The sequence below is a fragment of the Polyodon spathula genome, chromosome 4 (assembly GCF_017654505.1).
Source record: "Polyodon spathula isolate WHYD16114869_AA chromosome 4, ASM1765450v1, whole genome shotgun sequence".
Lineage (NCBI taxonomy): Eukaryota > Metazoa > Chordata > Actinopteri > Acipenseriformes > Polyodontidae > Polyodon > Polyodon spathula.
The window spans coordinates 19,301,525-19,329,268 of record NC_054537.1 but is presented as its reverse complement, the minus strand read 5'-3'; the positions used below and the strand labels follow the sequence as shown (position 1 = coordinate 19,329,268).

Genomic DNA, 27,744 nt, shown 5'->3' with positions numbered 1-27,744 from the left:
AGTGGGAATGTTGTCCAGCATGTGATAGCTAGTGGCAGGTGACCTTTTGAGGACTGATAAAGAGATGGAAGAAACAGTACCGACAGACAGACAAGCAGAGAGTCAGACGGACACTGTCAGTCGGCTATTGAGAACCTGTGATTGCCTTCCTTCCAGCTGGTAAACAGGTGGGTGTATTTCACTGTCCTATCTGCTAGCATGTATGTTACTGTTTGTTTCTGTCTCTCTGTCTGATCTGTCTGCTAGTGTGTATGTCACTGTGTCTCTCTGTCTGTCTGTCTGTCTTCTAGTGTGTATGTCACTGTGTCTCTCTGTCTGTCTGTCTGTCTTCTAGTGTGTATGTCACTTTTTTTCTTACTTTTTTGTGTCAGTGTGCTTTCGCCTCATTTCAGGAGCTGGTCTTGGACCCCAGGTTTCAGAAACTCTGCACTAACCCAATGCTTCTTTTAAATGTACGTTACATCTGATCGATATCTTGACTACCTGCATGGGATGTACAATCACAGCTTAATTTGCAAAAGACACATAGCATTTGTAACTTTTTTAAATGTAGTATTTGCACTCTGTAATAGCGAGCCAGTCATTCAAATAACCGAAAAAGATCTGGCTAACTTTAAGGGTGTTAATGGGTTTAATCATAAATGTTTAACGGCTCTCAAAATATATGCAGCTCAAATAGATAAGTGGTTAATCTGTTTTAAAGGAGCAATGCCATCTGTTGCCAGTAGAGGGCAGTGCAGCACACAGTTCCATTGTCTCTGCTGGGGTTCAGACTCAACAGCACAGCAGTAAGACTGTGTTGACAACAGGGGGTTCATACAAACAAGGGAAGATTGGTGGGACCCTAAAAAAAGTTTACCAGGTAAATCTGAAGTTGTTGCTATGCATTTACCATAGTTTGCCATGTTGTTGTTGTTTTTTTGCTTACCATACCGCTCTGTTCTTTACAACGCCCTATGGTTGAACATGCTTTCACTGTGCTTTATTACACTGTGCTATGCTTTTACTGTTGGTATAAATTAAGGACCACAGCAACTCACTGCTTGCCTCATAACTCACATTGCCACAGCAAAAGGTCTCATTTTCATATCAGATAGAACCACAAGCCATGACACAGGGCCAGCACAGCACCAAGGGCGTTATCAGGGATTGCAGACCTTTTAATACCAGTAATGATTATTTTATTAAGTCATAATCTCTGATAATTCCCAATGCAGAGTGCAGTATTGTTATTATGGACCCTATTTACGCAAAATAAACCTTCTCTCTAAAACAGCTGAGAAAATGTTTTCTGATTTGCGAGATGGAATTAATCTAATTGTTTTTAACAAAACAGTCCTCCGCAAAACTGTCCTTAAAGTGTTGTGAATATTTTCTGAAATTTCAATGAATTTATAGACTGTGTGTTTAATTTCAGGTTTATTACTATATTTGATGCATCTTGGGTTGAGCTGGGGAAAATGGCTTCTTAAAAAGAAGGAGTTAATTTTTTTCTCCTTAGTGGTGTTGTGTCTCCGAGACGAGTGCATCTAATCTCTTGTTCAAGGTTAGAGGAAGTACTTTGAGAACGCTTGTGCCTCCTTTGCTGACGACAGTGTCTTGCTCAATATTGCTTGTCATTGTGGTGAGCAAGGCAATGACCCTTATAGAGAGAGGCATTAGATTTGTTTTAGCTCATGTTTTCAGCAGACACTTGTTCACTAACAGATGGTTGTTTTTGCTGTCTGAAGTAAAGCGCTTTTAGGTGCATGGGTCAGAGCTCCAGAAACTGGAATCTCAGTGTAAACACAGAGCAAGACCAGAGAAGCCATTACCACTGGAGAAAGGCAGCCGGAAATGTTGTAATGTCAAAGTAAAGTCATTGTAGCTGCCAAAATAGTCCCATAAACGTTCCACACCATGCATATCCATTCATTACATAGGTCTCAACTGTCCAATTTTGAAAGAAGTACATGCTATGTGCTTTCATTCTATATCATGAGGTGCTACACCAGGTTAAAGAAAGTGCCAGTGCCTTACTCTTGGGAAGTCAATTACTTCCTCACTTCCTAGGACACCCCAGCAGTGTCTTTGCAGCCAGTAAGATGCTTTGACCCTGAAGACTGGGGTGACAAGTCTTGTACTTGCCTACCAATGCCTGCACCAGACTACACCCAGCTACCTCCAGACCCTCCTCTCTCGCTACACCCTGACCCGACCTCTCCGCTCCGCCTGCACTAGAAGACTGGCTGTACCTCCTCTACGCTCCCCTGCCTCCAGAGACGGGTCCTTCTCCACCCTCACCCCGCAGTGGTGGAACGACCTTCCTACGGATGTCAGGACTGCCCAGTCCCTGACACACCTCTTCAGACAACACCTGTAAAACTCAACTCTTCCCTTCTGGACAATATAGCACTCTGCCTTTAATGCACTTAAACTTGCATCTACCTGCTCCCTATTTTACCGTATTTGATCCTGCACTTAATCCAATCTGTAGTATCTTGTATTTCACTTGCACTTGTATCTATGATGTAACTATCAACACTGTTATCTGCTCTTGAACTGCCGCGATATCAAATCATACTGTGTTTTGTATTTGCTCTTATTAGGACTGAAGTCCATAGTTGAAATTTATTTTTTGTATACAACTGTAAGTCGCCCTGGGGAAGGGCATCTAAGAAATAAAATAAATAATAATAATAATAATAATAATAATAATAATAATAATAATAATAATAATAATAATAATGACCTACGAAGGAAAGCAGTAACAAACTTCCTAGAAGATAAGGCAAGCAAACCAATAACTTTCTGTAACCTAGTGTAGCAGAAGATGTCATGTTTTGAAAATGAAAACAAATGTTTGCTGTGTTTCGTTCAAAACTTCTCATTTGAGTTTTAGATCTATAGATTTGTTTGTGTTGGCTACAATCACTTCAATAAATTATCATGGTGTGCAGGTTTATTATTATTCAGAATTCACTCTATTATGACGAATGTGAAGACGATAGCCATGTTAATTTCACTGATGTATTTTGGAAATGCTCACGTTTATCATTGTGAAATGAGAAGCTAGTGGAGAGGAAATTTCCAAATAATTTTCGTAGGGGAACTATTCAGTCATACTTCAAGTCAGTCAAGTGCTTCAGTAACTCTTTTTTCCTATGTGCAAACAATGTCATCTTTTAAGATTGATCACATCTCACATGCTAACCGTTATAAAAGTTTACTGTTGAATTTTTTGCAGTTTTGCCCCATGCTTTTCCAATTTTTATACTTTTCGTTTACCATAGTTTACCCGGGCTTATGCTTTACCGTGCCTTGTTATTCTTTACATTGCCTCCAAGCACACATTGCGTCACGGCTTTCAGGAAGAGATTGCTCATTGCCCCTTGTGGTGTACAGTGCAAGAAACTACAACGCTAACTTACTGTCTAACTGATTGCAGCTGCACCCCAGCGTGGTGACCCCATTACTCTAATAAAAGTTGTTCATTGTAAAAGCAGGATAAAGTGTAATAAAGCACAGTGAAAGCATAGTAAAACAGAGGTAAATAAATAACTTCGGCCAGCTGCGGAGAATGTAAATGTAGGGTGTTGCAGCAGCTCGTCCAGTTGTTGTGTTACCATTCATTCGAATGTTTTTCGTGACAGCTCACGAAATGTAAGCTTTATTGTTTGCGTGTTTCCTTTTTAGTTTCGGTTTTGGAAAACTCACTTGACTTCAGCCAGACGTAATGTCCACTGCGGCATTAAACCCATTAAACACCGAGCAACTTTCTAGCAGTTTTCACAAAGTAGCTAAAGCCAAGCTAGTTTAGAATTGTGCGTCACGAGTTACCAGAAACAAAGCTGACTTGGCACCAATTGAAGTATCAACAGCACTTGAGACACAGCTGGGGGCGCGCCGCTGAACGCCTGTCAGCCAATCAGCGCTCAGTGTTTGTGCAGAGCAGGGTTGTGTAATTTTGTTTTGCTGCTTAATTCAGGACAAAACGTCGGGCTGTGAGGTACGACTTTTTTTAAATTCTTAAATACAGTATTCTGTTCTACTATTTCCACCAGCCATTCGGCAGACTGCGCGTAAAGTCCTAGCTGAAACTTGAACTCAGTATTTTAAATATGTATTTTAAGCTGTATTGGAATTCCAGATATAGACTTGGGTACACAGCAAATTTGTTAAGTCTTGGTTTGTATTGTGGTAAGTTTCAAACCCCCAAACTTTCTACATTTTATAACTATGGGCCCGATTTAACACTGCAAGCACTTTGCCCCTACACAAAACAAACAGAAAAAAAAACCATATAATTGTATGTTTGCCTTTTTTCCCCTATCGATATACATCTACACGTGGATCACTGGCGATAAATGTTTTTATTTTTCTGTGGATTTCTGTAACAGATCGGGATCGGTACGGGTGCAGGTTTTTGGGAGATGCTTGCACTTTAGACGTAAAACGAACAGACGTGGCATTTAAGTCAGGTTCAGCACTAGTATGAACACTTGTATGGATCTCTCTCTCTCTCTCTCTCTCTCTCTCTCTCTCTCAGGCAAGTCCATAGCCAAGTGCCTTTTCTAGATGAACCGTGCTCTACAATTCCATCTGTGTGCACAGCTATTATCCCATTGCCTTGCTGCGCGACATGATAAACGCATATTACGCAGCCTGTAAGCGCTGTTCTTTGCAATGAGTTGTTTGCTGCTTAGAGTTGTTGACGCGGCAGCTGGTTTTAATGTTACTATTGGACTTCTTCAGCGCTCAACATCTCGGATACGAGCTTATTCTCTGTCTTCCTGCCGCAGGCATTTCTCTGGGTTTTCTGCGGGTCACCGGAGCAGTTTCATTCAACGGAGGATGTCTGAGAACGGGGTGTTATTCCAGTCTCGGGGAAAGATATTGACGGTGGACACCATGAACCCCGCCGTGAAGAAAGTAGAGTACGCGGTCCGGGGTCCAATCGTCATCCGAGCCGTGGAAATCGAGAAGGAACTGAAACAGGTACTCGCTTGTGTCTTGTGCCCGTTGCAGCAGCAGCATTTATTTTAGGCGCTCATGTGCTCTTTAGATACAGCTCAGCTGTAAATCTAGAGGACCTCAATATAGTTTTGCACCCAATAGGGTATTGCTGTAGACACTGGATTTAAATATTTAGTCACATGTCTGTGCCCTCTGTCTTTGCTCAGCCGTTCTTAATGTCAGTATAGTAATACAGCACAACATCACTAGGCATCACAGTACAAGTAGTGTTTAGTAGATAACATATAATGGAACAATCTCTTGGGAGTAAAATATAGCTGGTATGCAATTCCCTATTAAAGAAAGGAGAGAAGCGATCTTCTGTACAGCAGAATGGGTATCATCAATGCATTGTTTTTCATTTGCCCAATGGCTTTTTGACACAGTCATTTATGAGTTATGTTATTTGAACAAATACAAACATGGTTTGCTACTAAGTACATTTCAAGTCCTGTTTGTTTGATATTAATGATATTATCAGGGGCTTGTCCCAGCGGACTCCCATTACATCAAGCGAAGAGTGACATTAACAGGAGTGATATCAAGCGAGTTTGACCTCACAGTATTTGAGTAACAGCAGTAAGAACCACTCGGAACGACTGCAAATATCATATAAAGGTAAGGGGGTGGCAGTGATATTGGAAGCTTGAAATGATTAGGCAGTACCAGGATGCTGCCCCGTTAAAGAGGGTCTCTTCATTCCAGCTCCACTCTTTTGAATGACTGCATGCAGTCTAGCAGTGAGCCCGAGAAGGAGAGAGTGCTCCAAACCTTAGGGGTGTAAGAGGTGAGCTCTAGAAGTGGAAGCCTTCTACAGTGTGTGAAGGAATTATGTACTGATATGATAGAACATGTTATTCTAACAGGAACCTGATTTATAAAAGTAAGAAAGCTGCTGTTGTGCCCCCTGTTGATGTTATTCACCCACTAACCACCTATCCAGCTCTCTAACCAGCCCGTTGTCTTTAAGGACCCCGTTTTCAAGTGTGACAGAGACTGTCCTGTTGCCGGGAACAAGAAGAGATTTCAATACAAGCTGCTTGCTACTTTCAAAAATAAAACGATCACTTGGAGTCCCAGGACACACAATCCTCTATTAGAGAAAGACTGAGTGTTGTTTACTGGAGATACAAAGTGCAACACTGTGAGCCTTAGTTACACATTTAGCATTTAAAAAGTGACCTATCCAGTATAATAAGAGCCACCAGATAACAGTGTTTGTTTTTTAAAGGCTGGTCAAGTCTTGTAGGTGTGCTACAGTGATGAAGTATTAAATACATTGGCATTTTGATATTGAGTGCTGCTGAATGTTTTCTAGCTATAGTAATTGTGATAGTGTGCCACTCAAACACAGTCATGAATACTTAGTTTGGGTGCTCGCCTGGTTCCTAGTACTGTAGTAGATCTCATTTTGTCAAGCTGAGTTTTTAAAGGATCCTAGTGATTCATCAACAACAGAAGGCCAGCTTGTAGCTGTGTTACATCAAAACAGGGGCTTTGCTGCAAATTCAGAGCTCCCGTGGCGAATCGCAGGCTGTAATACAAAAGTAAACAAAAATTAAATTGGTCTCAAAGAGGAAATGGTTCATCATGTTTGGTATAATCAGAAAACATGAAGGTTCTTCACGGGTAACGCAAATATTCATCTCTTCTGTCGAGACATAAATGGTAAAGACTCTCCCTGTCTGCCTACACTTGTTGATTACATTGCCCAATCAGAACCCTTGTCTGTCCTCTCTGTGGATGCTCATGGTGTGATGGATTGTGGTAAAGCAGTTGTTGGGGGCTGTTACCTGGGCATTGGCATTGATAACATTGGTAAGGAAGGGTTACAGTGATCTGATAAGAGTGAGTAATGCTGGAGACAGACAGACATGGTAATGGCAGGGTTCATGAGATTATTAATGGGCAAGCAGGCGGGGGGTCTAGTTTAAATTAGAGTTCATAATGGTACTGTTGGGAAACACTACTTTAAAGGATTCCACACTGCTGAAACATTTGTACTTTGTACTGGAACAAAAAATGCAGTAAACATTTCTTTACCCTAGTGTAGTACCAGATATCATGTTTTTAAATGATAATACATATTTTCTATAACCTGTGTTTCTTCCAAAACTGCACCTTTGAGACTGGAGCTATTTTGTCCACTACAACCACGTCAAGACTTTAAGACAAAAACATCTGCAGAAGAGCTTTCCAGCACTGATTTAAAGGCTCCTGTATGCACACCTCAGACATTAGCAGAGGTTTATTTTACTGAGAAAAAGCAGAGGAAATGCTTAGCAAATGTGACCCTGTAGTTTAAAAACAAAAAACAGAATGGTCTGCATTTCCACAGGCTTCAAGTAAAGTATTTTAAAAGCAGTCTGGTTTCCATGTTTTCAGCCAGAGCCATGCATTCTGTAGAGGGAATGCCTGTAGAAGAGATCTAAGTGGAAAGGAAGAGGGCAGCACAGTGAACATTGTGACATGTGCAGTGTGTGATGTACTAACAGCATGGTGGAATTATCTTATTAGCACACCGTGTGAAACCGTTTACACAGTGTGAATACGACCGGGGCACAGGGAGGTGTTCCTCAGTGGTGTGTTACTCTTGGCTGGGCTGGTGTACAGTGGTGTGTTCCTCTTGGCTGGGCTGGCTGGCTGGGGAGTGAGTGGGGGTGGGGGTTGTTGTGTTGCAGAGAGCTCTTTTGTTGGCCTGCATCGTTTAGGAGTTCCTGTGGTTTCATGAGTACAGCTGTTTCCACTCTTCACAGAGCACAGCTTGTAGACAGTCACAGCAGAACTGGCAGCTCTGCAGGACAGTGAACCACAGGCCCCTGCAGGGACTGTTGAAATTCAGATCACAGTCCCAGAGTCTTGTTCGTTTGGCACAGTGTCTCTGGTGTGCTGGGTCTGAGGTGGGGGTATGTGTGTGGCTTTCATGAACACAACTGTCCTCTGGTATAGCTGGTTCATTTCTCCATAGGTTTCTTTAAGTAGGTTTCAGGTTTCAAAAAGAGGCTTTTAATATTTATATAAGCTTCACACTATATCCCTGTCTCTTATACAGTATACATGAATATGTTCAGTGGACCCTGTCTCTCATATTAGTTAATATGTACAGTGACCTTGTCTCTTATGTCCATTTAATTTGTCCAATTTCCCCTATCTCTTTTATGTCAGTTAATATGTCCAGCTGACTGTCTCTTGTGGTATAAGGGTGTCTTCTGGGCCCTTTAGTTGAGCAGGAGGACTGCGAAGCGAAGCTGACAAGAGACAACCCTGAATAGACACATGTTCACTGGACATATTAACAGGTATAAGAGACAGGGTCAATTGGACATATTGGTAGTCTGCCATGAATGAGACAAGGGGCTGGAATATTCTGAAATCTAGTGTTTTGATTGAGAGCAGCTTCATGATTAGTAGTAGCTAGAGCTGAGCAGCTGGGAGGCAGTGTTGTTGTATACAAGACTTAGAGGGGTAGATCTGAGGGGTGAAAGCCTAGCTAGAGTTCATGTGGTTCTTTTGCTCTGGTTGACTAGGCCCAGCTCTGAAGGGTTGAGATCGCCCAGGCACTGTGAACTTTTCCCTACATCAGAGAGCCCAAGGGAACAGGGGGCAGAGTTAAGGATTCTCCAATAGATAATGACTTGCTGGAGGGAATGTGTCTAACACTACTCTGTGGGGTCTAGTGGTTAGAATGGAAGGATTGGGAGGGAGGGAGGCAGTGTGGTCTAGTGGTTAGAATGGAGGGATTAGGAGGGAGGCAGTGTGGTCGAGTGGTTAGAGCTGAGATATTGGGAGGAAGGGAGGCAGTGTGGTCTAGTGGTTAGAGCTGAGTGATTGGGAGGAAAGGGAGGCAGTGTGGTCTAGTGGTTAAAGCTGTGAGACTGGGAAGGGGGGAGACAGTGGGGTCTAGTGGCTAGAGCTGAGGGATTGGGAGGGTATCTCCTCAAACCTGCACCTAAAAACTCACTGATAAAGTTGAGAGTAAAATTTACTAATTTACATTGTTACAATTTGTGAAACCTAAAATGAAATACATGCACAGAATCAAGGCCACAGTACTTAGAAATCCACAAATTAAAGAGTTTATTTGCTTTCCTCTCCATGTAAGGTAGAACGTTAACAGATAAGATGACTTTGGAGCTGTTAGGCAGGTGTATATTGATTTAGGAGCACAAAAAATAAATAAAAGTTAATTATGAAAGTGTGGTTATCTACATGGAGTCAGCAGTTTTTTAACCAGTGTGCCAAATATGACCGGTGATAAACCTTTCTTAGTGCAAATGGATAAAGTTTAGTAGAGTATATAGTCCTGATAACAACAAGTTAAACAACAATATGTCAAACTATAAGCAACAAAATGAAGCCAGTATTTCATGTGTCAAGTAATAATCCATCCATATCGTCAACTGGAGAGAGTCCAGTGAAGAGCAACCAGTCTAAACTCAGGGTTTGAAGGAATGAGTTGTGAAGACAGGAGCCACAACTATTTACTTAGAGCAAAGAAGTTGCCAAAGTTAACCCTCACCAATACTTTAACCCTTTGTGGTCCTATGTTGGACCAAGGTCCGACATTACAATTTTCCCTTTACAGTCCGATGTCGGACCTTGACCGACATCATCAAAAAGACATAAAGCACAGGTCTTTAGTTGTTTTTTTCTCTGGAAAAAGCAGAGAAAACCTTTCAATGGCCGAGTGAGACCGATAGGACCTGAATGAAGCCGAAAAAGTGTGTATCTGATAGCCCCATGCACCACAGAGATAATCAGCTACTAGGAACCAGACGAGCACTGATGGGCTGAATGGCCTCCTCTTGCTCGTAAATTGTTTTATGTTCCTCTGAGTGTGTGTAGCTATTGTTTGATCTTCTCTCTCTCTCTCAGGGTGTGAAGAAGCCATTCACTGAGGTCATCAAGGCCAACATTGGAGATGCCCACGCCCTGGGCCAGCGGCCAATTACCTTCCTGCGACAGGTAAGTTGTGTTAGGGGTCAGGATGAGCGCAGTGATTATAGCTGACAACCATAATTTCAACAATCAGACCTGTTTTACTCTTCCTTTACTTACATGGGTCTAAACTGTGCAGTTTTGAAAGAAACATATGCTAGAGCATATGTTTCTGTTTTAAAACGTGCTATTAGACTTGGCTAAGGAAAGTTATCAGTTTCCATGCCTTACACTGAGGAAATCTGTTATACTTGCACTTAATAGCTCATTTCACCTCAGTGATTTTTGGGGTCAAAGCATGTTATTGGCTGAAAGCATGTCAATAATTGGGGGAAGCAGCTGGTTGGTCAATGACAGAACAGAAGCCATTGAAGGGGTGGGGGACAATTTCACCCTCCAGGTGAAATTACCAGTAACTGAAAGCATGACAACCAGATATCATGTTTTAAAAGATTTCTTTCAAAACTATATGTTTGAGACTTGTATAGTGAATGCATGGGCTTGGTGTGGAGAATGTGTGGGATTGTTAGCTACAGTCACTTTAAAAGGATAAGCATGAGTTCCTGGAATAAATCTTGGTTTTGTTAGTTTTAGGGAAACAAAATGCAGCTTTGTACTAAAGCCCTGGTGTAACAAGGAAACTATTGTACAATCTTAACCCTCTCTCTCTCTCTCTCTCTCTCTCTCTCTCTCTCTCTCTCTCTCTCTCTCTCTCTCTCTCTCTCTCTCTCTCTCTCTCTCTCTCTCTCTCTCTCTCTCTCTCTCTCTCTCTCGTCTTTCCTTCTCTCACTCTCTCTTTATCTCCCTCCCTCTGTCCTCCTTCCTTCTCTCTCACTCTCTGTAACTTAGATTTTTTTTTTTAATCCTGTGTTTCCCTGCTCTGCTGGTTTGGAAACCCTGGCAGCGTTGTGCAGCCCGAACACTCCCTGTACAAACAGAATCAATTGTTTTTTTCTGACTAGACTTTCCTGATTTACACCCATCTGCTCTGGCGAGTTAGTCTGCCACCTAATGGTTGTTATTGTTTGTAGTGTTTTTTTATTACATTAGTGATTGGTTTTAGAACCGTGATTAGCACTAATCTTGGACTACCTGATGTTACATTGGCCCAAGTTAGCCAAAGATTAGTGTTAATCAAGGCCTGTTCAACCTCTCCCTCTCTCTTGTCTCAGGTGATTGCTCTATATTGTGTAGTGTATCAGTGTGTAAGGATGTCCCTGTGTTGTATTGACCTCTCTCTCTCTCTCTCTCTCTCTCTCTGTCTCTCTCTCTCTTTCTCTTGTCTCAGGTCATTGCTCAGTATAGTGTAGTGTATCAGTGTGTTAGGATGTCTGTGTTGTATTGACGACCCCCCCCCCCCCCCCCCCCCCCCCCCCCCCCCCCCATCTCTCTCTCAGGTGATTACTTAGTATAGTGTAATGTATCAGTGTGTTAGGATGTCTGTGTATTGTATTGACCTCCCTCTCCCTCTCTCAGGTGATTGCTCTGTATAGCGTATTGTGTCAGTGTGTTAGGATGTCTGTGCGTTGTATTGACCTCTCTCTCTCTCCCTCTCTCTTATCTCAGGTGATTGCTCTGTGCACCTACCCGGACCTCCTGAATGATAACAAGTTCCCAGAAGATGCGAAGGAGCGAGCGCGCAGGATCCTGCAGGCCTGTGGAGGAGGCAGCATTGGTGAGCACAGCTTCCTTGCAACCCTTGTAATCTGTAATCGAGCCCCGTGCTCAACCCCACCCGACTCCACTGTTCTCTAAGTGGCACATTATGCACCATGCGGTATCTAAAAGCAGTTGACAGATAACCTTAATCAATGCTTTAAATGTAGCACAGAAACCAGGATCAGACGACAGAGCAGAGCTGGAAATAAACTGGAGATAAATATAGGACCGTATATAAAATAAGAAGGACAGGAAGACACACCTGGACATTTAAGTAGAACTGAGAGAAGGAGACACAAAGAAAGTGGGGAAGGTATGGAATGAGTTACTTAGTCGTGTTGTTGATGCTGAATCACTGAGATCCTTTAAGACCTGAGTTGACAAAGTTTGAAGATCAGTCAATTCCCTGGAACTGACTCTCATTAATGCACTTTATGTTTTCAGTAAACCCCCTGCCCTATCTCACCCTGTACTATCTAAATGGTTCCTTATTTCACACCCCGTGTTTCTCTGCGTGTGTGCAGGAGCGTACAGTGCCAGTCAGGGTATTGAGTGTGTTCGTCAGGACGTGGCGCAATACATCGAGAGGAGAGACGGAGGAATCCCTTCCGACCCAAACAACATCTACCTGTCCACCGGAGCCAGCGACGCCATCGTGGTAAAAAATATACCTCCCTCCCTCCCTCCCTTTTTTGCTGTCTTACTTGTCTTATTGTGTCTGTCTTTGTCACTGTCTGTCTCTGTGACACTGTGTCAGTCTCTCTGTCTATTACCTGTCTCTCTCTCTCTCTCTTTCTCTCGCTCAAGTCCACATGCCATGTCTATGCCATGTCAATTTTTATTATGCTGCTCTGTCAGTATTTTTTTTTTACTGCAGGAAATTGGTACAAACACTGCAAATATCAGTTAAGCTGTGCTTGTCTCGGACAACCACACTAACAAGAGATTTGTGGTTAATTGCAGTTAGACTGAGGTTAGAGTAGAGAGACCATAGTGTTGCACATGTGTGACTCAGAACTAAGTGTGAACATCAGACGCCAGTATCTCACAGTCTTGCAGTCCCCCTACAGCCTGAGTGCTTGGGACTCCTGTGTGACTTCATTGTGTTTGTTGTTTAAGTTGATTTTGAGTTCTACAACACTCAGGGATTTTTCAGCCACTCCGAGCACAGATGAGACATTCCTTTATTATGCATTATCATCCCAAATCCAACGCAGACCATGTAATTATATCCTGATCTGTGTAGTTATACCGCTAAGTGGCTAATTACAACCATGTAGTTATAGAGCCCTGGATGTGTCACAGTTGAATTAGACACATTTGCATTGGTTGAGTTCAAACACAGCGGATCTTGCTTGTGCCTCCTTTGTACTGCACTGGACCAGCTACCATTGAGCTCACATCACCCATCCTTTCTAAAAGAGCACATCAACTTTAATATACAAAGCAGCAGGATGGAAATCAGGCTGCCCATTGTATAGCAGTTTGATCCAATCCTGACATGCGTGAGCTTGCTGCCTCTACACTGTGGCTAATCAAACTGGGATGGGTGAAACTGCTGTGCAGTAGGAGTCTTCTTTCCATCCCTGAAGCAGTACATGAACAAAATAGACAAGCAGCATCACCCGTTTACGCGGGGCACTTCTAAATGTTCCCTCTGTAACCAGGCTCCGCAACTTGATTATTTCACATAAAAGGATGGAAAGAAGGCTTCAATTGTTGAGCATTTTGAACTTCACACTTTAACCAATCACACTTGCGCCTGTTACCGCTACACTGTGGGTAATTGAGCTGGCAGTAAATTTGTTTGGTTAGGTTTTGATATGCTGTCAGTGTGGTGCCCCTTTTATTGGCTTTGCTTGGGTAAATGTTTTAGTATTAGCTCTGCAAACCCATGGGGACTAGCTGGCATTGTGCCTGTGGCTTCCAGTCCTCCAGTTTCAGGGGTTTCCTGAGCAGAGGTCTTGAGAGAACTGTCACGTCTGCTGCGTTTTGCAGATTTTCACGTACTCTTTTTATTCGGTCTTATTTATTTTCTGTTTACTCTGCACACACTCTTAACTCAGGGGAGACATTAGGAGGACAGAGATGTTATAAACTCCTAATGGTTTATGTTCGAACACTGGACGAGCTGTAAGTATGTCCGTATAACCTTTATTTAATCGGAAAGAAAGACACTCGAGACTCATTCATTTTAAGTTTTACAAATCAGAGCAATGCTCTTTCGCTTTATTAAAATGCTTTTGATATTGGAAAGGTAGGTTGATCAGACCACCAAATTCCAATACACGCGGTCTACAAGCACCCACTTCTATATTTCAGTTTCATTCAATATAACACTCTCTTAAAACCAAAACATAGTTTCAAAACCTTACAGCAATACAACCAATACATGTAAGATATAACAATGTTAGTAATATGCTTACCTCCTATTATAAGGAAAAGTAGCATGAACAGAGGAATCAGTCTGGTGGAGATCTGCAAGTGATGGACCTCTTCACCCTGTCAAGCAAAGGTCTTGAATGTGGTGCCCCTTTGCGAAAAGTGTGAGTTTTTATAGGATTCGTCTCCATAGGAATACATGGAGAATCTTTATCAAGTCTAATTCTTATCTCTTTGGCACACAACAGCCTAAAAATTTAGAACCTTGTGTCAGCAATTTTTCAAGATACGACACCTGGACTACACATCCGATCATGATCTCACCCGCTCATCTCTCGACCCCTCCTCTATCTAAAAAGTTAGGTGAAACAAAGAAAATAATATTATTTTGAATATGAGTGTTGTTTGAAATATATACAACAGTAATAGTTATGATTATATTGATTATATGTATTAATATCTGAGTATATATTCCCTCATGCCATTTATTCTTCAAATTAGTTTTCCTTCTGTCTTTACAGGCGTGTGCCCAACAGATATTATAGGGAACTTCCATCTTATGTTTTTAATATAGAGTTTCTTCTTCATGGGTAATCTATTTGTTTTTTATTTAAGTGTAAGATTGTAATGTCTCTGTCCTATGAGTTTCCTAACAGCACGAATTCAGCTGAACTGCGGACGACCTCCTATTTTTTTCAGCGGCACACAAACCAGCTAAAACCGGTTCGCTAGCTGTGCACTTAGCTTTCCAATTTCCAGCGATAATCAAGTTTTTTTTCCAATTTTTCTATGGTGGGAAGACACTCTAACCTTGACGCTGTTTGTTAAGAGAACTCCGCTCTTCGTGCCAACTATCCCTTCACTTTCTGGCATGACTTTAAGACAGGCTCACAGCAAGTTATAAAGTTTTTACTTTCTTAAAACCCATCTTCTATTCTTTTTCTATTAATTACTTTTTTATATTTCAATATCATAGTAAGCACATCAGGTATTTCATTCCATTCATCTTCCCCATTCCCCAACTTCTCAATATAGGAATAGAAGAGATGAACTAAGAGAAACCCCATAGTTGTTTAAATGTGAATTTTTCCTGATGAGAAACAATTTTATACATTTTATCATAACAGGCAGTGTTAAGCATATGGTCTTACACGCACAAATAGTTTATAGTAAAAAGCAAGCATATTAAACCTTATTTCAACATTTAACAACATTTTCTTAGGCTAAAAAGGGTGCTGCAGAAACTTAGCATTCAATTCTGGGAATCAAGCCCATTAAGGAGCTGCCTAAAAACTGGCCACTGCCCAAAAGCTGGCTATGTATCAAATTATACCAGTTTCTACTGCATGATTTTTATATAAAGAAAATACATAAGTTACACAATTACTGACTAAAACAGCATTAAGCGTTACTTTTGATTACACACTTACATAACACATATTATTGCATTAATACATTTAATTTGAAATAGGCACAAAGTCAAGGGTTTCAGCTCGCTCCCAGCAAGACTCCACTCCGGTCTCAGGTTCAGCTCGGGCAGGCTCAGCGAACACGACAATAGGCTCTCGAATCCATCGTCTCGCATCACAGGTGTGAGTCGCCATGGCCTTGACTTCGTACGTACAAAACACTTGTACACACTTAGTAGGGACACCTTCCTCACATTCTAATTTTCCCAGATGCGCCCGTTTTACTAAGTGAGCTTTTCACAACTCATGCATTCAATCCTCTTAATATCTTTTGGGGTTTACATTTAAATGAGAGAAAGAAACACCTACAGAATCATTGCATTCAAACAAGATTCTACAGTGTTTAGCCAAATGACTGCATGCCGGACAAAGTCTGAGCCCAGTCACTGATGACTTGCTTTGGCACATATTACATGCACAATTAACAAGAGGATTATGTTTTAATTTATGTGTCAGGGTTACTTCTGCACCATGTACAATAGTTCTGGATCTGTACACATGGTTACTATACATTTCTTTCTGCTCACACAAGGTCACTTTAGAAGGGATGCCATTCATCCAGAATACAGTAGGGGGCCAAAACTCACTGTTTTTCATATCAACAGGCACCCAACTTGTAGTTTGTTTATCATCATCCATGGGCAAACTCAATACAACTGAATCTGAATCAGTTGATGAACCATGAGCCTTAGCTACTGAGATTCTCCATACAAAAGGATTCAATGTTTTACTGACCAGCCTAGCTGATTCAGCGTTATTTGCAACAGAATGTTGAGTGGTCTGGTGTTACCCTGACACTAGGAATGCTGCTCTGAGCTTTTAGAAATGCTGAAAGAAATTGAAAGAATTAAAGGATGAATATTTCTACTAGAAATGTTTCTCAATGTCTTCAAGTAATGAGTTCCTTGGAAGAAATGTATTAAATTCAATGACAAACGTTTTGACTAGACTGCATGTGCTAGTTTGTATTAGACATTGGGACAGATTTTGATGACAGGGCAAACCTCTACGCTAGGTCAGAGTATGTTTGCCCCTGATTTTGATGATGCAAACGGGCACAAACTTCCTTTGCCCTGTATTGAAATTTTGTTAACATGCTTTTTCCCGTCTTTTATCGTCTGCGTTGATGTCAGTGACCAACATAACTTTCAGAGTGTAGCCTGTTGTCTTTACTGAGGTTTGAATGGCGCAGGTTACATCGGCTCACATAGTCAAGAAAACTCCAAATTAACATCAGAACATTTTTTAAAGATAAAAGTGAGAGAATATAAACTATGGAATTGGTGAGATCTTAAGTGGGGAGTATTTTCTGGCACAGTGGTGTTATTTTGATAATTCTGAATGGATTGTCTGTTATTAGTTGTGTTAGTGATTGTTGCTCCCTGGTATTTCTTTCCTGCAGTGTTTTGTTCAGCATGCAAGACTGATGCATGCTGTTTAAAGCTGTGGTCTCTGAGACACACAGGGGGCTCTTTGTTACTCAGAACGCTGTGCCAGGCTAGTTGTAGGAGTGTTTTAGTTGTTGTTGTTGAGGGAACACAAAGATCCTCAGAGACGGGGAAAACAAATCTAGATCACCGAAACCCCAGTCTGATTTGGTGAGCTGTGCATCGCAGGCAAACCTTGACAGAATATACAGTATTTCAGTCCAAGTTCCCGTCATTCCTTGGTTTAATTTTTGCATGGATTTTTCTCTAGCAATGTAATTGCATCAAGAGTAATTTGTTTACTGTGGTTTGTTTCTAAAAGCTGCAGGAAAGCATTTTGAAGTAGGAAGGCACATATTAAAGAAATCTATTTTCACAAGTACGCCACACTCAGAAGCAGGGAGAATACAAGGATATACAACGGTACACAGAATCTAATACAGCTCGTACCTTAATTATACTGCAGTGTGTGTCAGTGCAAAGGGGCCATACCATTGTGAATTCAGTAACTCTTCAGAGTATTATTGATGGTTTACTGTACTTCTCTGTTTCACTTGGATGTGTCTGAATTGAGACTAGGAAGCTGTAGAACACGAATTACATACAATAACAGTGCCTGCATTTAGGCTGCTGTCATTTTGCTGTTCAACCCCTTACGCTCCTCTGGAATCTTCTTTTTAATTTATCTGTGATGGTCTGTCTGTTGGTTTTCAATGCACTGAAAGCCAGTGTTATTACCCCACAGCAGGGATGCATAGCCCCAGTAATGGGGATATACGGAGTGGAAACAGTATCTACATTTGCTTTTAGTTTTGCAATTCTCTAGCAAACTGCTTATGCAATTGTGATGAAACTCGCTCAGGACATTTTTTTTAATCCATGCTGTCTGTCTTATTGTCAAATGTACATTTTGTATTCTGTGTGATGGAAAACTTGGCAGATTACATTTGTGTCAAAGATCTGTAGTGGTTAAGATTAATTTTCTCATTTCTTTCCCATCCTCTTTCCCCTTCTCTCTCTCTCTCTCATCCTCTCCCCCCTCCCCTCTCTCAGACTCTCCTGAAGCTGCTGGTGTCGGGTGAGGGGAGGTCTCGCACAGGGGTGCTGATCCCCATCCCTCAGTACCCCCTGTACTCTGCAGCCCTGTCGGAGCTGGGTGCTGTGCAGGTTAATTACTACCTGGATGAGGAGAACTGCTGGGCCCTGGATGTGCAGGAGCTGCGGAGAGCGGTAACTGCAGCCAGGCAGCACTGCCAGCCCAAAGTACTGTGCATCATCAACCCGGGCAACCCCACCGGTATGATATTCACCAGCCTAACTGAACACACACACAGCAGGGCCGTGTTCACCAGCCTGTACCACCCTGCTAAATGAAAAGAAAACATCAGAGATGCTGAAAATAATCTAATCCAGTAATTAACTCGGGGGGGGGGGGGGGGCAGGAACTTATTACAACGTTTTACAAATATGAATATTTCTAAGCATTTTGGGTGGGAGAGAGAAGGCACTTTTCTACCTTTTTTGGTCAATTTTTTAACAAGTTTCATTATTACAGAGGGACACACCACAGCAATGACATTATTACTATTATAATTGAACTTTTTAAAGTTATTTATTTACAGTATTGACCAGTTTGTCAGAAATTACCCTTGCAGTCCACTGCAGGAGGTTTTGAGAGCAGGGCTTGCACTTCCCTGAGAAGTGTTTCCTCAGTAAGTGTGGTTCTGAACAGTGTCATTAATAAGTGATCATGTCATCTTCTCAGCCGTGCTTTACTTGTTATTCCTTTACAGAGTAACAACAGAACAGCTGACCTCCATAGAAAACAATGGGAGAGCAGGGTCCTGCTGTTCAATAAATAAAAAAGAAAACACAAAACATAGTGCTGTTACCCACGTCCAGTCCTAACTGCATTTACAGTGATTTCATCCCTTCTGCGTTCTTATGTGTGATAGGTCAGGTCCAGAACAGGAAGTGCATTGAAGATGTGATTCGATTCGCTGCTGAGGAGAAGCTCTTCCTGATGGCGGATGAGGTGAGTCGACACCCACATACCAGGATCCCCCCCCCACACACACACACACACACACACACACACACACACACACACACACACACACACACACCAGCACCAGCAGGGGCCAGTGTGCCATCATAGGAATGAGCTATGATGAAGACAGGTCGAAGAAACTGATTATATTTAGCTTGAAACAAAGATGAATTAATTGGGGTGATTTGAAGTCTTTAAAAATCTTAATAGGAGCTGGCAAAGTTAACCAATACTTGATAAATGCAGCAGAGAAACCACGACCAGAGGACACAGCTGGAAATTAAGTGGAAATTTGGGACAGAGAGGAGGTATTGAGAAAGTTATTGAGATCACATCAGCTACTAGGAACCAGGCGAGCATTGATGAGCCTCCTCTTGTTTGTTAATTCTCTTACGTTTTTTTATGTTCTTTGCAGTGAGTTCTCTACTTCCGTCCAGCTCCCCCAGTAACTCTCCTGTCTAAAGTGCTGATGGTGTCTGTTGTATTTTCAGGATCAGTGAACCTGTTCTATGTTGAAACTCAGAGTAAACAGCAGTAGATGATATGCTGGCTTTTCATGAACCCTGCAACCTGTAGCCTCTATATCACTAAGCTGTGTTAGTGGTCATCAGAAAAGAGGCAGACTGTCCTCTGTGTGTGTACAACACAAGATCAGTATGATAGAGAGAGGAGGAGGTAGTTGAGAGGAGAGAAGGAAGAGAGTAGGTGGAGAAACGAGACAGGGGAGAGGGGGTAGGGGAAGATAGGAGTTGGTATGCACTTGGAGGAATAGCGCAGGTGTTGAATAATAAATTATGCAATTGGACTCAGCAGTGCTTCACCTCTTCAGGCTAGGTTTGCTTCATTCACTGTTTGTGCTGTGTGTGTTTGTGTGTGTTTCTGTAAGCAGTCCCGTCTCTCTCGCAGGTCTACCAGGATAACATCTACGCGCAGGGCTGCCAGTTCCACTCCTTCAAGAAGGTTCTGTATGAGATGGGACCTGAGTACTGCAACACTGTGGAGCTCGCCTCCTTCCACTCCACATCCAAGTGCTACATGGGAGAGTGAGTGTCAGTCAGCCCTGCACAGCCCGGGGTTCCGTTCAAGCACAGTGCAGCCCACAGCTGAAAGCTCACATTTACATAGACCAGTTCATTTAGGCAGTGCCGTTGTCATCCCTCACTGGAGATGACTGTGGTATGGGGAAGAGGAAGGGGAAGGGCCTAACCCCCCCCCCCCCCCCCCGAGTTCCTTTAACGTTTTAATAGTTCATTAATTGACACCATACGAAACGATTTCTGACCTAAGATCCAGTTAGGGCAGAGCGGTTTGGCAGATGGTTGTTGGTTCCCGTTTCAAGATCAGGGTTGTTGGTTCCCATTTCAAGATCACTTCAGGATTAAACACATTTAAACGTTTAAACTGTAACATATTTATGAGCGTTTGTAACTAATCATAAAAGCCATCAAATGAAGCCCTCCATCACTTTTTTTTAATGAACTACTGCAACATGTATTTGTGTGACTGTGTGCATATATATTGAATGTGAAATACTGGTTTATACTGTACACTTACTGTTATATAAATGCCAGGACTAACACATTATTATTATTTTTTTGGATAATTTTATAAACTGGAAAATATTTAGACAAAATTCGCTTGGCACCCTTACTTGAGTGTGTCCTCAGAGCCAGTGTGAATGCAGTCAATGTCTGTGTGTGTCTGACCCCATCTGCCGTGTCTCTGTGTGTCTGACCCCCAGTCTCCCATGTCTCTGGTAGTTCCTGACCCCTGGTCTTGCTCCCCTGCAGGTGTGGGTTCCGGGGTGGGTACATGGAGGTGATCAATCTTGACCCCCAGGTCAAGCTGCAGCTCACCAAGCTGGTGTCGGTGCGGCTGTGTCCCCCTGTCCCGGGACAGGTCCTGTTAGACGTCATCGCCAACCCCCCCAGAGAGGGGGAGCCCTCGTACGAGCAGTTTATCAAGGTGAGTCCCTGAGACGGTGGAAGACCAGCTTAACCACAGCCAGTACTAAGAACAAAACAGAAACCAGGACCAGAGGACACAGGGAAAAGGGAGATATATGTAGAATAGAGGCCAGGAGACCAAGTTAGCCCTGAACAATACTGTAAGCACAGCTCAGAAACCAGGACCACACAGCTGGAAATGAAGCTGAGACTTAGGACAGAGGGAAGGAGACACGTCTTTACAGAGATTGCAGTGAATCATTGGGATCCTTTAAGCAATACAGCCAATGTTTGGTTTAAAAGCTTTTTGTTAAAAGTGTGTTATGTTTTGTTTGGCAGGTAAACAGCGTAGCTGTCCTGCGCGTTAGTCAGGGACCTGCCAGTGTTTAGTGAGAGCTCAATGAGAGCTAGGTTTTTGTTTAATTTATTTGTATTTTGAATAAAAGTGCGCATAAGTGCTAAAAATCTAAGTTTTTATCTCTGGATCATGTTTTTAAAGGGGCACAAACCCAAACTACAGCCAGCCTGTTCACACTATGTATATATATATATATATATATATATATATATATATATATATATATATATATATATATATATATATATATATATATATATATATAAATATATATATATATACACACACACATACACACACACACACACACACACACACACACACACACACACACACACACACACACACACACACACGAGTAAAATAGTATACCTGTATATGATGTATCTAAGTGGTAGTGTGTGTTGTAACAACACTGTTTCCTTTAGTTTCCTATGGAAGGCACAGTGTTACTACAAAATGACAGATTTGCAGATTTACTGTGGTAAACTTAGAGTTAGCGTTGAAGTCAGTGAATATTTATGACAATGCACAAACCAGTCTTTCCCTTTCCCCAGGAGAAAACTGCAGTTCTGAATAACCTGGCGGAAAAGGCCCGGCTCACGGAGGAGATATTTAATACCGTTCCAGGGATCAAGTGCAACCCGGTGCAGGGAGCCATGTACTCCTTCCCCAGGATTGAGATCCCTGACAAGGCCGTGAAGGAGGCCCAGGTAGAGCAGCAGCCTGCCCTTCTCCGAACACCTCGACACTCTGGCCAGCAGTCCGGGACAGGGAGCACTGCCTAACAATGTCAAGGATGGAAACAAGACCCCCATTTCATTGCAGATTGAACCATTCCTGGTTTTAATGAGTTTAAAAAGACATACACACTGTGGCTCATCCAGCTTGTATTAACACCTGGAGTGGGTGAAGCTGCCATGCAATAGGAGTCTTATTTCTATCCCTGAATGTTAAAGGATTTAGGCAAAGTTTTTTCGTGAAAAATTAGTTAAACATCAACTCTATGCGCTTAACACATCATCAATATTAACATTTAAATAAGCAAAGCAATTTGAAAATGCCCTGTAATTTTCTTTATAGTTACTTTACAAAATGATATTTTCAGGTATAGTTTCCGTTAAAAAAAAAAAAAAAAAAAAACTGCCTTTAATCATTTTTTTTTTTGCCGCCAACCAGAATCAGCCGAAGTTCAAGGTCTGTGACGTTGCTGCTGTGATTTAGAAAGCGCAGTGTCGTCCGAATAAGTAGTTAATAGTATTTCTGTGCATTTCTTGCCATAGCAAAATGTTTGTCCCTTATAAAACGGACCCTAGAATAAATAACAGATCTACTGACATGATGGAGAGTGAGACTGAGTCTGAGGACGACCGAGCAGCTTGTTATCCGCACAGACCAGTGGTAAGCATGTTTGTAAAGTATTGCTTAGACGAGAGAAAGTTTCTCTAAAGTTTCTACCCAAAAAACAATGGGAAATGACCGAAAAAGTCATAATATAATCCAGGTGCATTGGTAGATAGCTAGGTGGACATGTAAAAAAATAAAAATGCATACATTTTAAAATACTTTTGATTTTAACAACGCAAGAACCGTGATTCAAGCCTTTAACATCCTATAAATTACATCACAGCAAGGAGCTTGTCAAAAAAGCTGGAAAAGCATCTAATTACATCTACACGCAAGCGATCTGCAATCCATCAAAAAAAAAAGGTTGTTTTAAAACTATAATACGTATTTGTACATTCTTCATGATCCTTCTGAGACAGAACGCGGGTCTCGGCGGGGGGGAGAGGACGACGACAAACGCAACAGGAGTGTTATCACCGTTATTTCAAACCTAAAATGTTATTAGATCAATCAAGTCCTAATAATAGACACAGATAACCTGAATACAAATGATAAAAAATATGAACTTTTTCAACATTTATTTATCCACAAATGATTCAACATTGAAGAAAAAATGTAACTTTCCGTGAATTAACCACGCATAAAGCACCATGTAATCAAAATAAAATAACTCCTTATCTATAATGCACGTATAGTGAAGAAATTAAAAAAAGGTAACATTCCCACTCGTGGATCGTTTTAATTAGCAGTTTTTAAACTATAAATAGCCTGGCTAAACAGCAGTCGGGAGTTCAGTTCGAAGCACAGACAAGCAAACCAAGTGGGAGAAGGAGAGCAGGTGGGAAGAGGGAATGGGCGCGCATCAGGTTCGGCTGCCGGAGCGGGGCTGAAGTGTCTCGTCTCCCGGAGAAAGCCGCAGCTCCTCTCGCAGCAAAAAAGTAAATATATCAGGAGAGAACCATGTAATAGGCCTAATATTTAAATGTCTGTGTTCTAAAGTGCCAGCACAGCTTTTCTTAAGTTCAGATACTATATCAAAAGGGAGGTTGAACAACACCAGTACTGTATTTACTGTAGAAAAATTACATGAATCACTGGTATAGGGAATTGGGAGACATGCTGTAGGAGGGTCATATCGGAGGCGCGTTATAATCGAGAGGGAGCACTGAAATAATTATATCATGCTGATATATAAAATAATTTCGTATTCATAAAATTATGAGATTACACTATGTAACACAATTTTTGTTCCTGGGTAGTAAGTGTTATTTCCTAATTGCTTATGCCTCAAAAGTATAGAAAGTGGCTATTATTCCCCACAAACTTTGCTTTTGTGACCAGGACAGTGATATTTCAAAATATCACTATTTCCAATGGGAAAACAGGCAAATTTGTGTCTTTTCGTTCACATAGTCAGAAAAAAACAACATATGAATCCAAATTAACATGTATTTATACTAAAGTAATACAAAAATGACTAAAAAGATTTAGAAGTGAGTAGTTTTTCGAGATTTACGATTATATTGTAAATTTACATTATAATCGTAAATCTCGAAAAACAACTCACTTCTAAATCTTTTGTAGTCATTTTTGTATTACTTTAGTATAAATACATGTTAATTTGGATTCATATGTTGTTTTTTTCTGACTATGTGAACGAAAAGACACAAATTTGCCTGTTTTCCCATTGGAAATAGTGATATTTTGAAATATCACTGTCCTGGTCACAAAAGCAAAGTTTGTGGGGAATAATAGCCACTTTCTATACTTTTGAGGCATAAGCAATTAGGAAATAACACTTACTACCCAGGAACAAAAAAAAAAAAAAAAAATTGTTACACGGTGTTATTTCCGCGACCTGGTCATGTAAGCTATTCTTTTTAAATCACGCTGAAATGCTTGCATTCCAGGGCGGCCTCAACGCAGTCCGGTCTTTGGGGTTTTGCTAAATGACACAAGGCTATATGGTAAAATAATTTGTGTCTGTCATCTAAAATTAACACATGCATTTCTTATAACACGAGCATAAGTGAGTACCACTTGGTAAACTGCACTGATGATATAAAAGATAATATATGAGCTTATGAACTCGTCTCCAAGTTCTGTCGCTTTACAACTGCCAAACTCTCCCCTCTTTTCTTCAGTCGGATGTCAGATGGAAGTCGATGCCAGGTCACCTTTTCTCCTTTACTAAATTCTGATGTACAATCTACTACTTTGCAATAAACCATTTTCCTTTGTGAAATCTCTGCTCAACAGCATTTCAAATGTTTACATTAGCTAAATTTGCCCTGAACAGCAAAGTTGACGTCAAGCACTGGAAATTGCCGCACTCTTCCGAAGTCTGAAATTACCTTTTGACAGTTACCGCAAAGCTCAAAAAATCACAAATATCTCTATTATTTATTTAATTAATTAGTAACATCTGCTCTAATGTCAGTAAAATTTCGGAATCATTCTTCTTTCACCTTATATTATAGGGCAGCTGGCTCTTTGAGCTAATATATATATAGATTGTTGCCTATACACTGTGGTTCAGGAGTATTGTTTCTATCCTTGTCTGTATTAACCCTCCCCTGCCGTGTCTCTGCTCCCCAGGCAAAGGGTCAGTCTCCAGACATGTTCTACTGCATGAAGCTCCTGGAGGAGATGGGGATCTGCGTCGTACCGGGCAGTGGCTTTGGACAGCGAGAGGGGACACACCACTTCAGGTACCCACTTGGGGTTGGGGGCAGGGGACGTTACGAACCAGCCATCGGTGTTCCTAGTGGCTGATTGATCTCAGAACTTTGTCAAGTCAGGTCTTAAAGGATCCCAGTAACAGTGCAAGTATTAAAAACGTATGAACCGAAGCAGAAGAAAATGTAGACGCCCGGCCAGACTACAGGGGTTGCTGGTGTGCAGTGAGCCGAGGACACCCTGGCCGACCTAAACCCAGCCCCCCCCCCCCCCCCCACAGGTGGCGCTCGGCCAATTGTGTGCCGCCCTTACTGGATGCACCACTTGAGAGCCCCTTGGTAAACAATTCTAAGGGTGTGCCTAACTAATCCTGCTATCCTCCTCTCCCGATCCCAGGATGACTATTCTCCCTCCAACAGAGAAGCTCAGGATCCTTCTGAACAAGCTGAAGGAGTTCCACGAGAGGTTCACCCGCGAGTATTCCTAAACTGACCCCGAGAACCAAGCACAGCAATCCCACCTGGAGTATCTGAACGGAAACGCTTTCCATGAGGGAACCCAGAGAAAAAATCCAACCGTCTTCTGTCACAGGAAAAAAATCCAATGCACAAAAGCCACAGTGTAAATATTTGCCAGCAGAATCCAGGCTACATCCTCCCAGGGCAGTGTGATTTGTGGACTGGAGAGGGGGATTCTGGGTGCAGATCCCACACCAGCCGACATCAAAGTCAGATGTATTCCAGGGTGTTATTGCTTTTAATGGTTGTTTTTAAGTTTTACATTTATGTTGTGTATTTTACAATAGTAAACAAAACTATATCAATAAATCCAGGAAAGTAAGGTTTATTTAGTCTGAAAAGGGAAACACAGATTTTCTTGGAATCTGTGTAGTTTTCTAACAGTTATAAACACTGCTGCTAAAGTATTGACTTTTAAAAAGTGTAAAATGATTATTGTAGCAAAGAGAGTATCTTTATCAGTTTATCATTTTGAAGGCAGTAAAACACAAACTTCAAATTCAGAGATTAAAAGTAAAAACAACATGGGGTTTACTGTGGTTTTACTGAATATTCGTTCAAAAATCAAACAAATACTCTTTGATTTTGAATTAGTTGGAATTTAATTTGCACATATTAGTTAAAATCCAAATAACAACCTGTGTATCTTAGTACCTCGGTGCCTGGAAGTGACCCTATGTTGTAGCTCCTTCCTTACTTATTAATGTAGTACCTCACTACAGAAGCCATCTCTCTAGGTGCCTTGTCAAGTGACTGTGTTGTAATACCTCAGGATGTTATTAGACTGTGCTCTGCTGTAGACCACTGTGCCTTAGCCCCACAGCTTCAAAGTGTTTTATAGGGTGAAAGGGAAGCAGAGAGGTATGGTAAAGCCTATCTAAATCAAGGCAAACTACGTTAAGAATGGGAAAAGTAACTGCAAAGTGATGTGTAAGTGAACATTTTGTAAAGGATGAAAAGCCAAGACAATGACTGTGAAGATGCTGCACAGTATATTGAAGCATTCTTCCCCTGTGGTTCCCACAAGCTGTGACCGGATTGCAGAGCATTACCTCTGCTCTCTGCTTGCGGTGCTCAGACACTAAAGTGCCTTATTGTGTAACCGGGATCAGAGTTGCTATAGTAACGTGGGCTCTGTATTCACCGTGTTTGCTCTCTGTGTCAGTGGTACACACACTGGGGTCCCCGAGAAATTCTGGAAGCTTCTGTCTTGTACAGTGTTGTGGGGAGAGACAGGACTTGTGATACCAGCAGATAATGCCCACATTACCAATTTAACCATCAACCAGTTCTTCATTCTTGTTTGAGATTTGCCTTGTGCTTGGTTTTCAGTTGGGGGGACTGAGGGAGACACTCTGCCAGTCTCAGACAAGCTAAACCCTTGTCTTTCATCACATCTTATAGGATGCCAATGACAGGTAGCTGGCTACAGCTGGTACAATACAGCCTGCAGCTGAGGCATTCAGGTCTTCTTAGATTGCACAAATTGAATTTTTTGGGAGAAGTAAAATATCAAATATTATTAAATCATGCATAGTTCACCTATCTGAAATGTCTAATCATGTTTTTAATAAACAAAGACTTTTAGAATCACTGTTTTGTGTCTTTTTTTAAAGGGGGAGAGAAGCTGTGTTAGAGCTAATAGGTATGTGCTCCCTCGACACGCATCTTGTGTGGGATTTCTATAGATGCTTACAGTGCCGAGAAAAGGTTTGTGAACCCCTTGGGATTTTCACATGTTTAAAACCTAAAATGTTATTAGATCTTAATCTAAGTCCTAATAATAGATAAAGATAACCTGATTTAAACAAATGACACAAAAATATGATACTTTTTCAACATTTATTTATCCACAAATGATTCAACATTCAGTATCCATGTGTGAAAAAATATGTGACTTTAGATTCAGTAACTGGTGGCACCCCCTTGAGCAGCAATGACTTTAAGCATTTCCTTTAACTGTTGGTCAGTCTCTC

The 27,744-nt window shown here is 41.5% G+C and overlaps 1 protein-coding gene across 4 annotated transcripts; it reads left to right on the top strand.

Annotated features, from left to right (window-relative positions):
• Window positions 1-32: 32 nt before the first annotated feature.
• LOC121314277 (alanine aminotransferase 2-like) lies at window positions 33-27,358 on the top strand. Of its 4 annotated transcripts, XM_041247347.1 has the most exons (13): window positions 33-167; window positions 704-862; window positions 4,782-4,977; window positions 9,871-9,960; window positions 11,500-11,608; window positions 12,117-12,250; window positions 17,924-18,167; window positions 18,826-18,905; window positions 19,827-19,963; window positions 20,711-20,885; window positions 21,782-21,937; window positions 25,170-25,282; window positions 25,647-27,358. In XM_041247347.1, the coding sequence occupies exons 3-13, from the start codon at window positions 4,834-4,836 to the stop codon at window positions 25,735-25,737; spliced, it is 1,473 nt and encodes a 490-aa protein (XP_041103281.1). In that variant the 5' UTR covers window positions 33-167; window positions 704-862; window positions 4,782-4,833; the 3' UTR covers window positions 25,738-27,358. The 4 variants fall into 4 exon arrangements, with proteins under 4 accessions (XP_041103281.1, XP_041103280.1, XP_041103283.1 ...); XM_041247346.1 differs by lacking the exon at window positions 704-862 and having other exon boundaries at window positions 34-167; XM_041247349.1 differs by lacking the exons at window positions 33-167; window positions 704-862 and adding an exon at window positions 3,893-3,988.
• The last annotated feature ends 386 nt before the right edge of the window (window positions 27,359-27,744 follow it).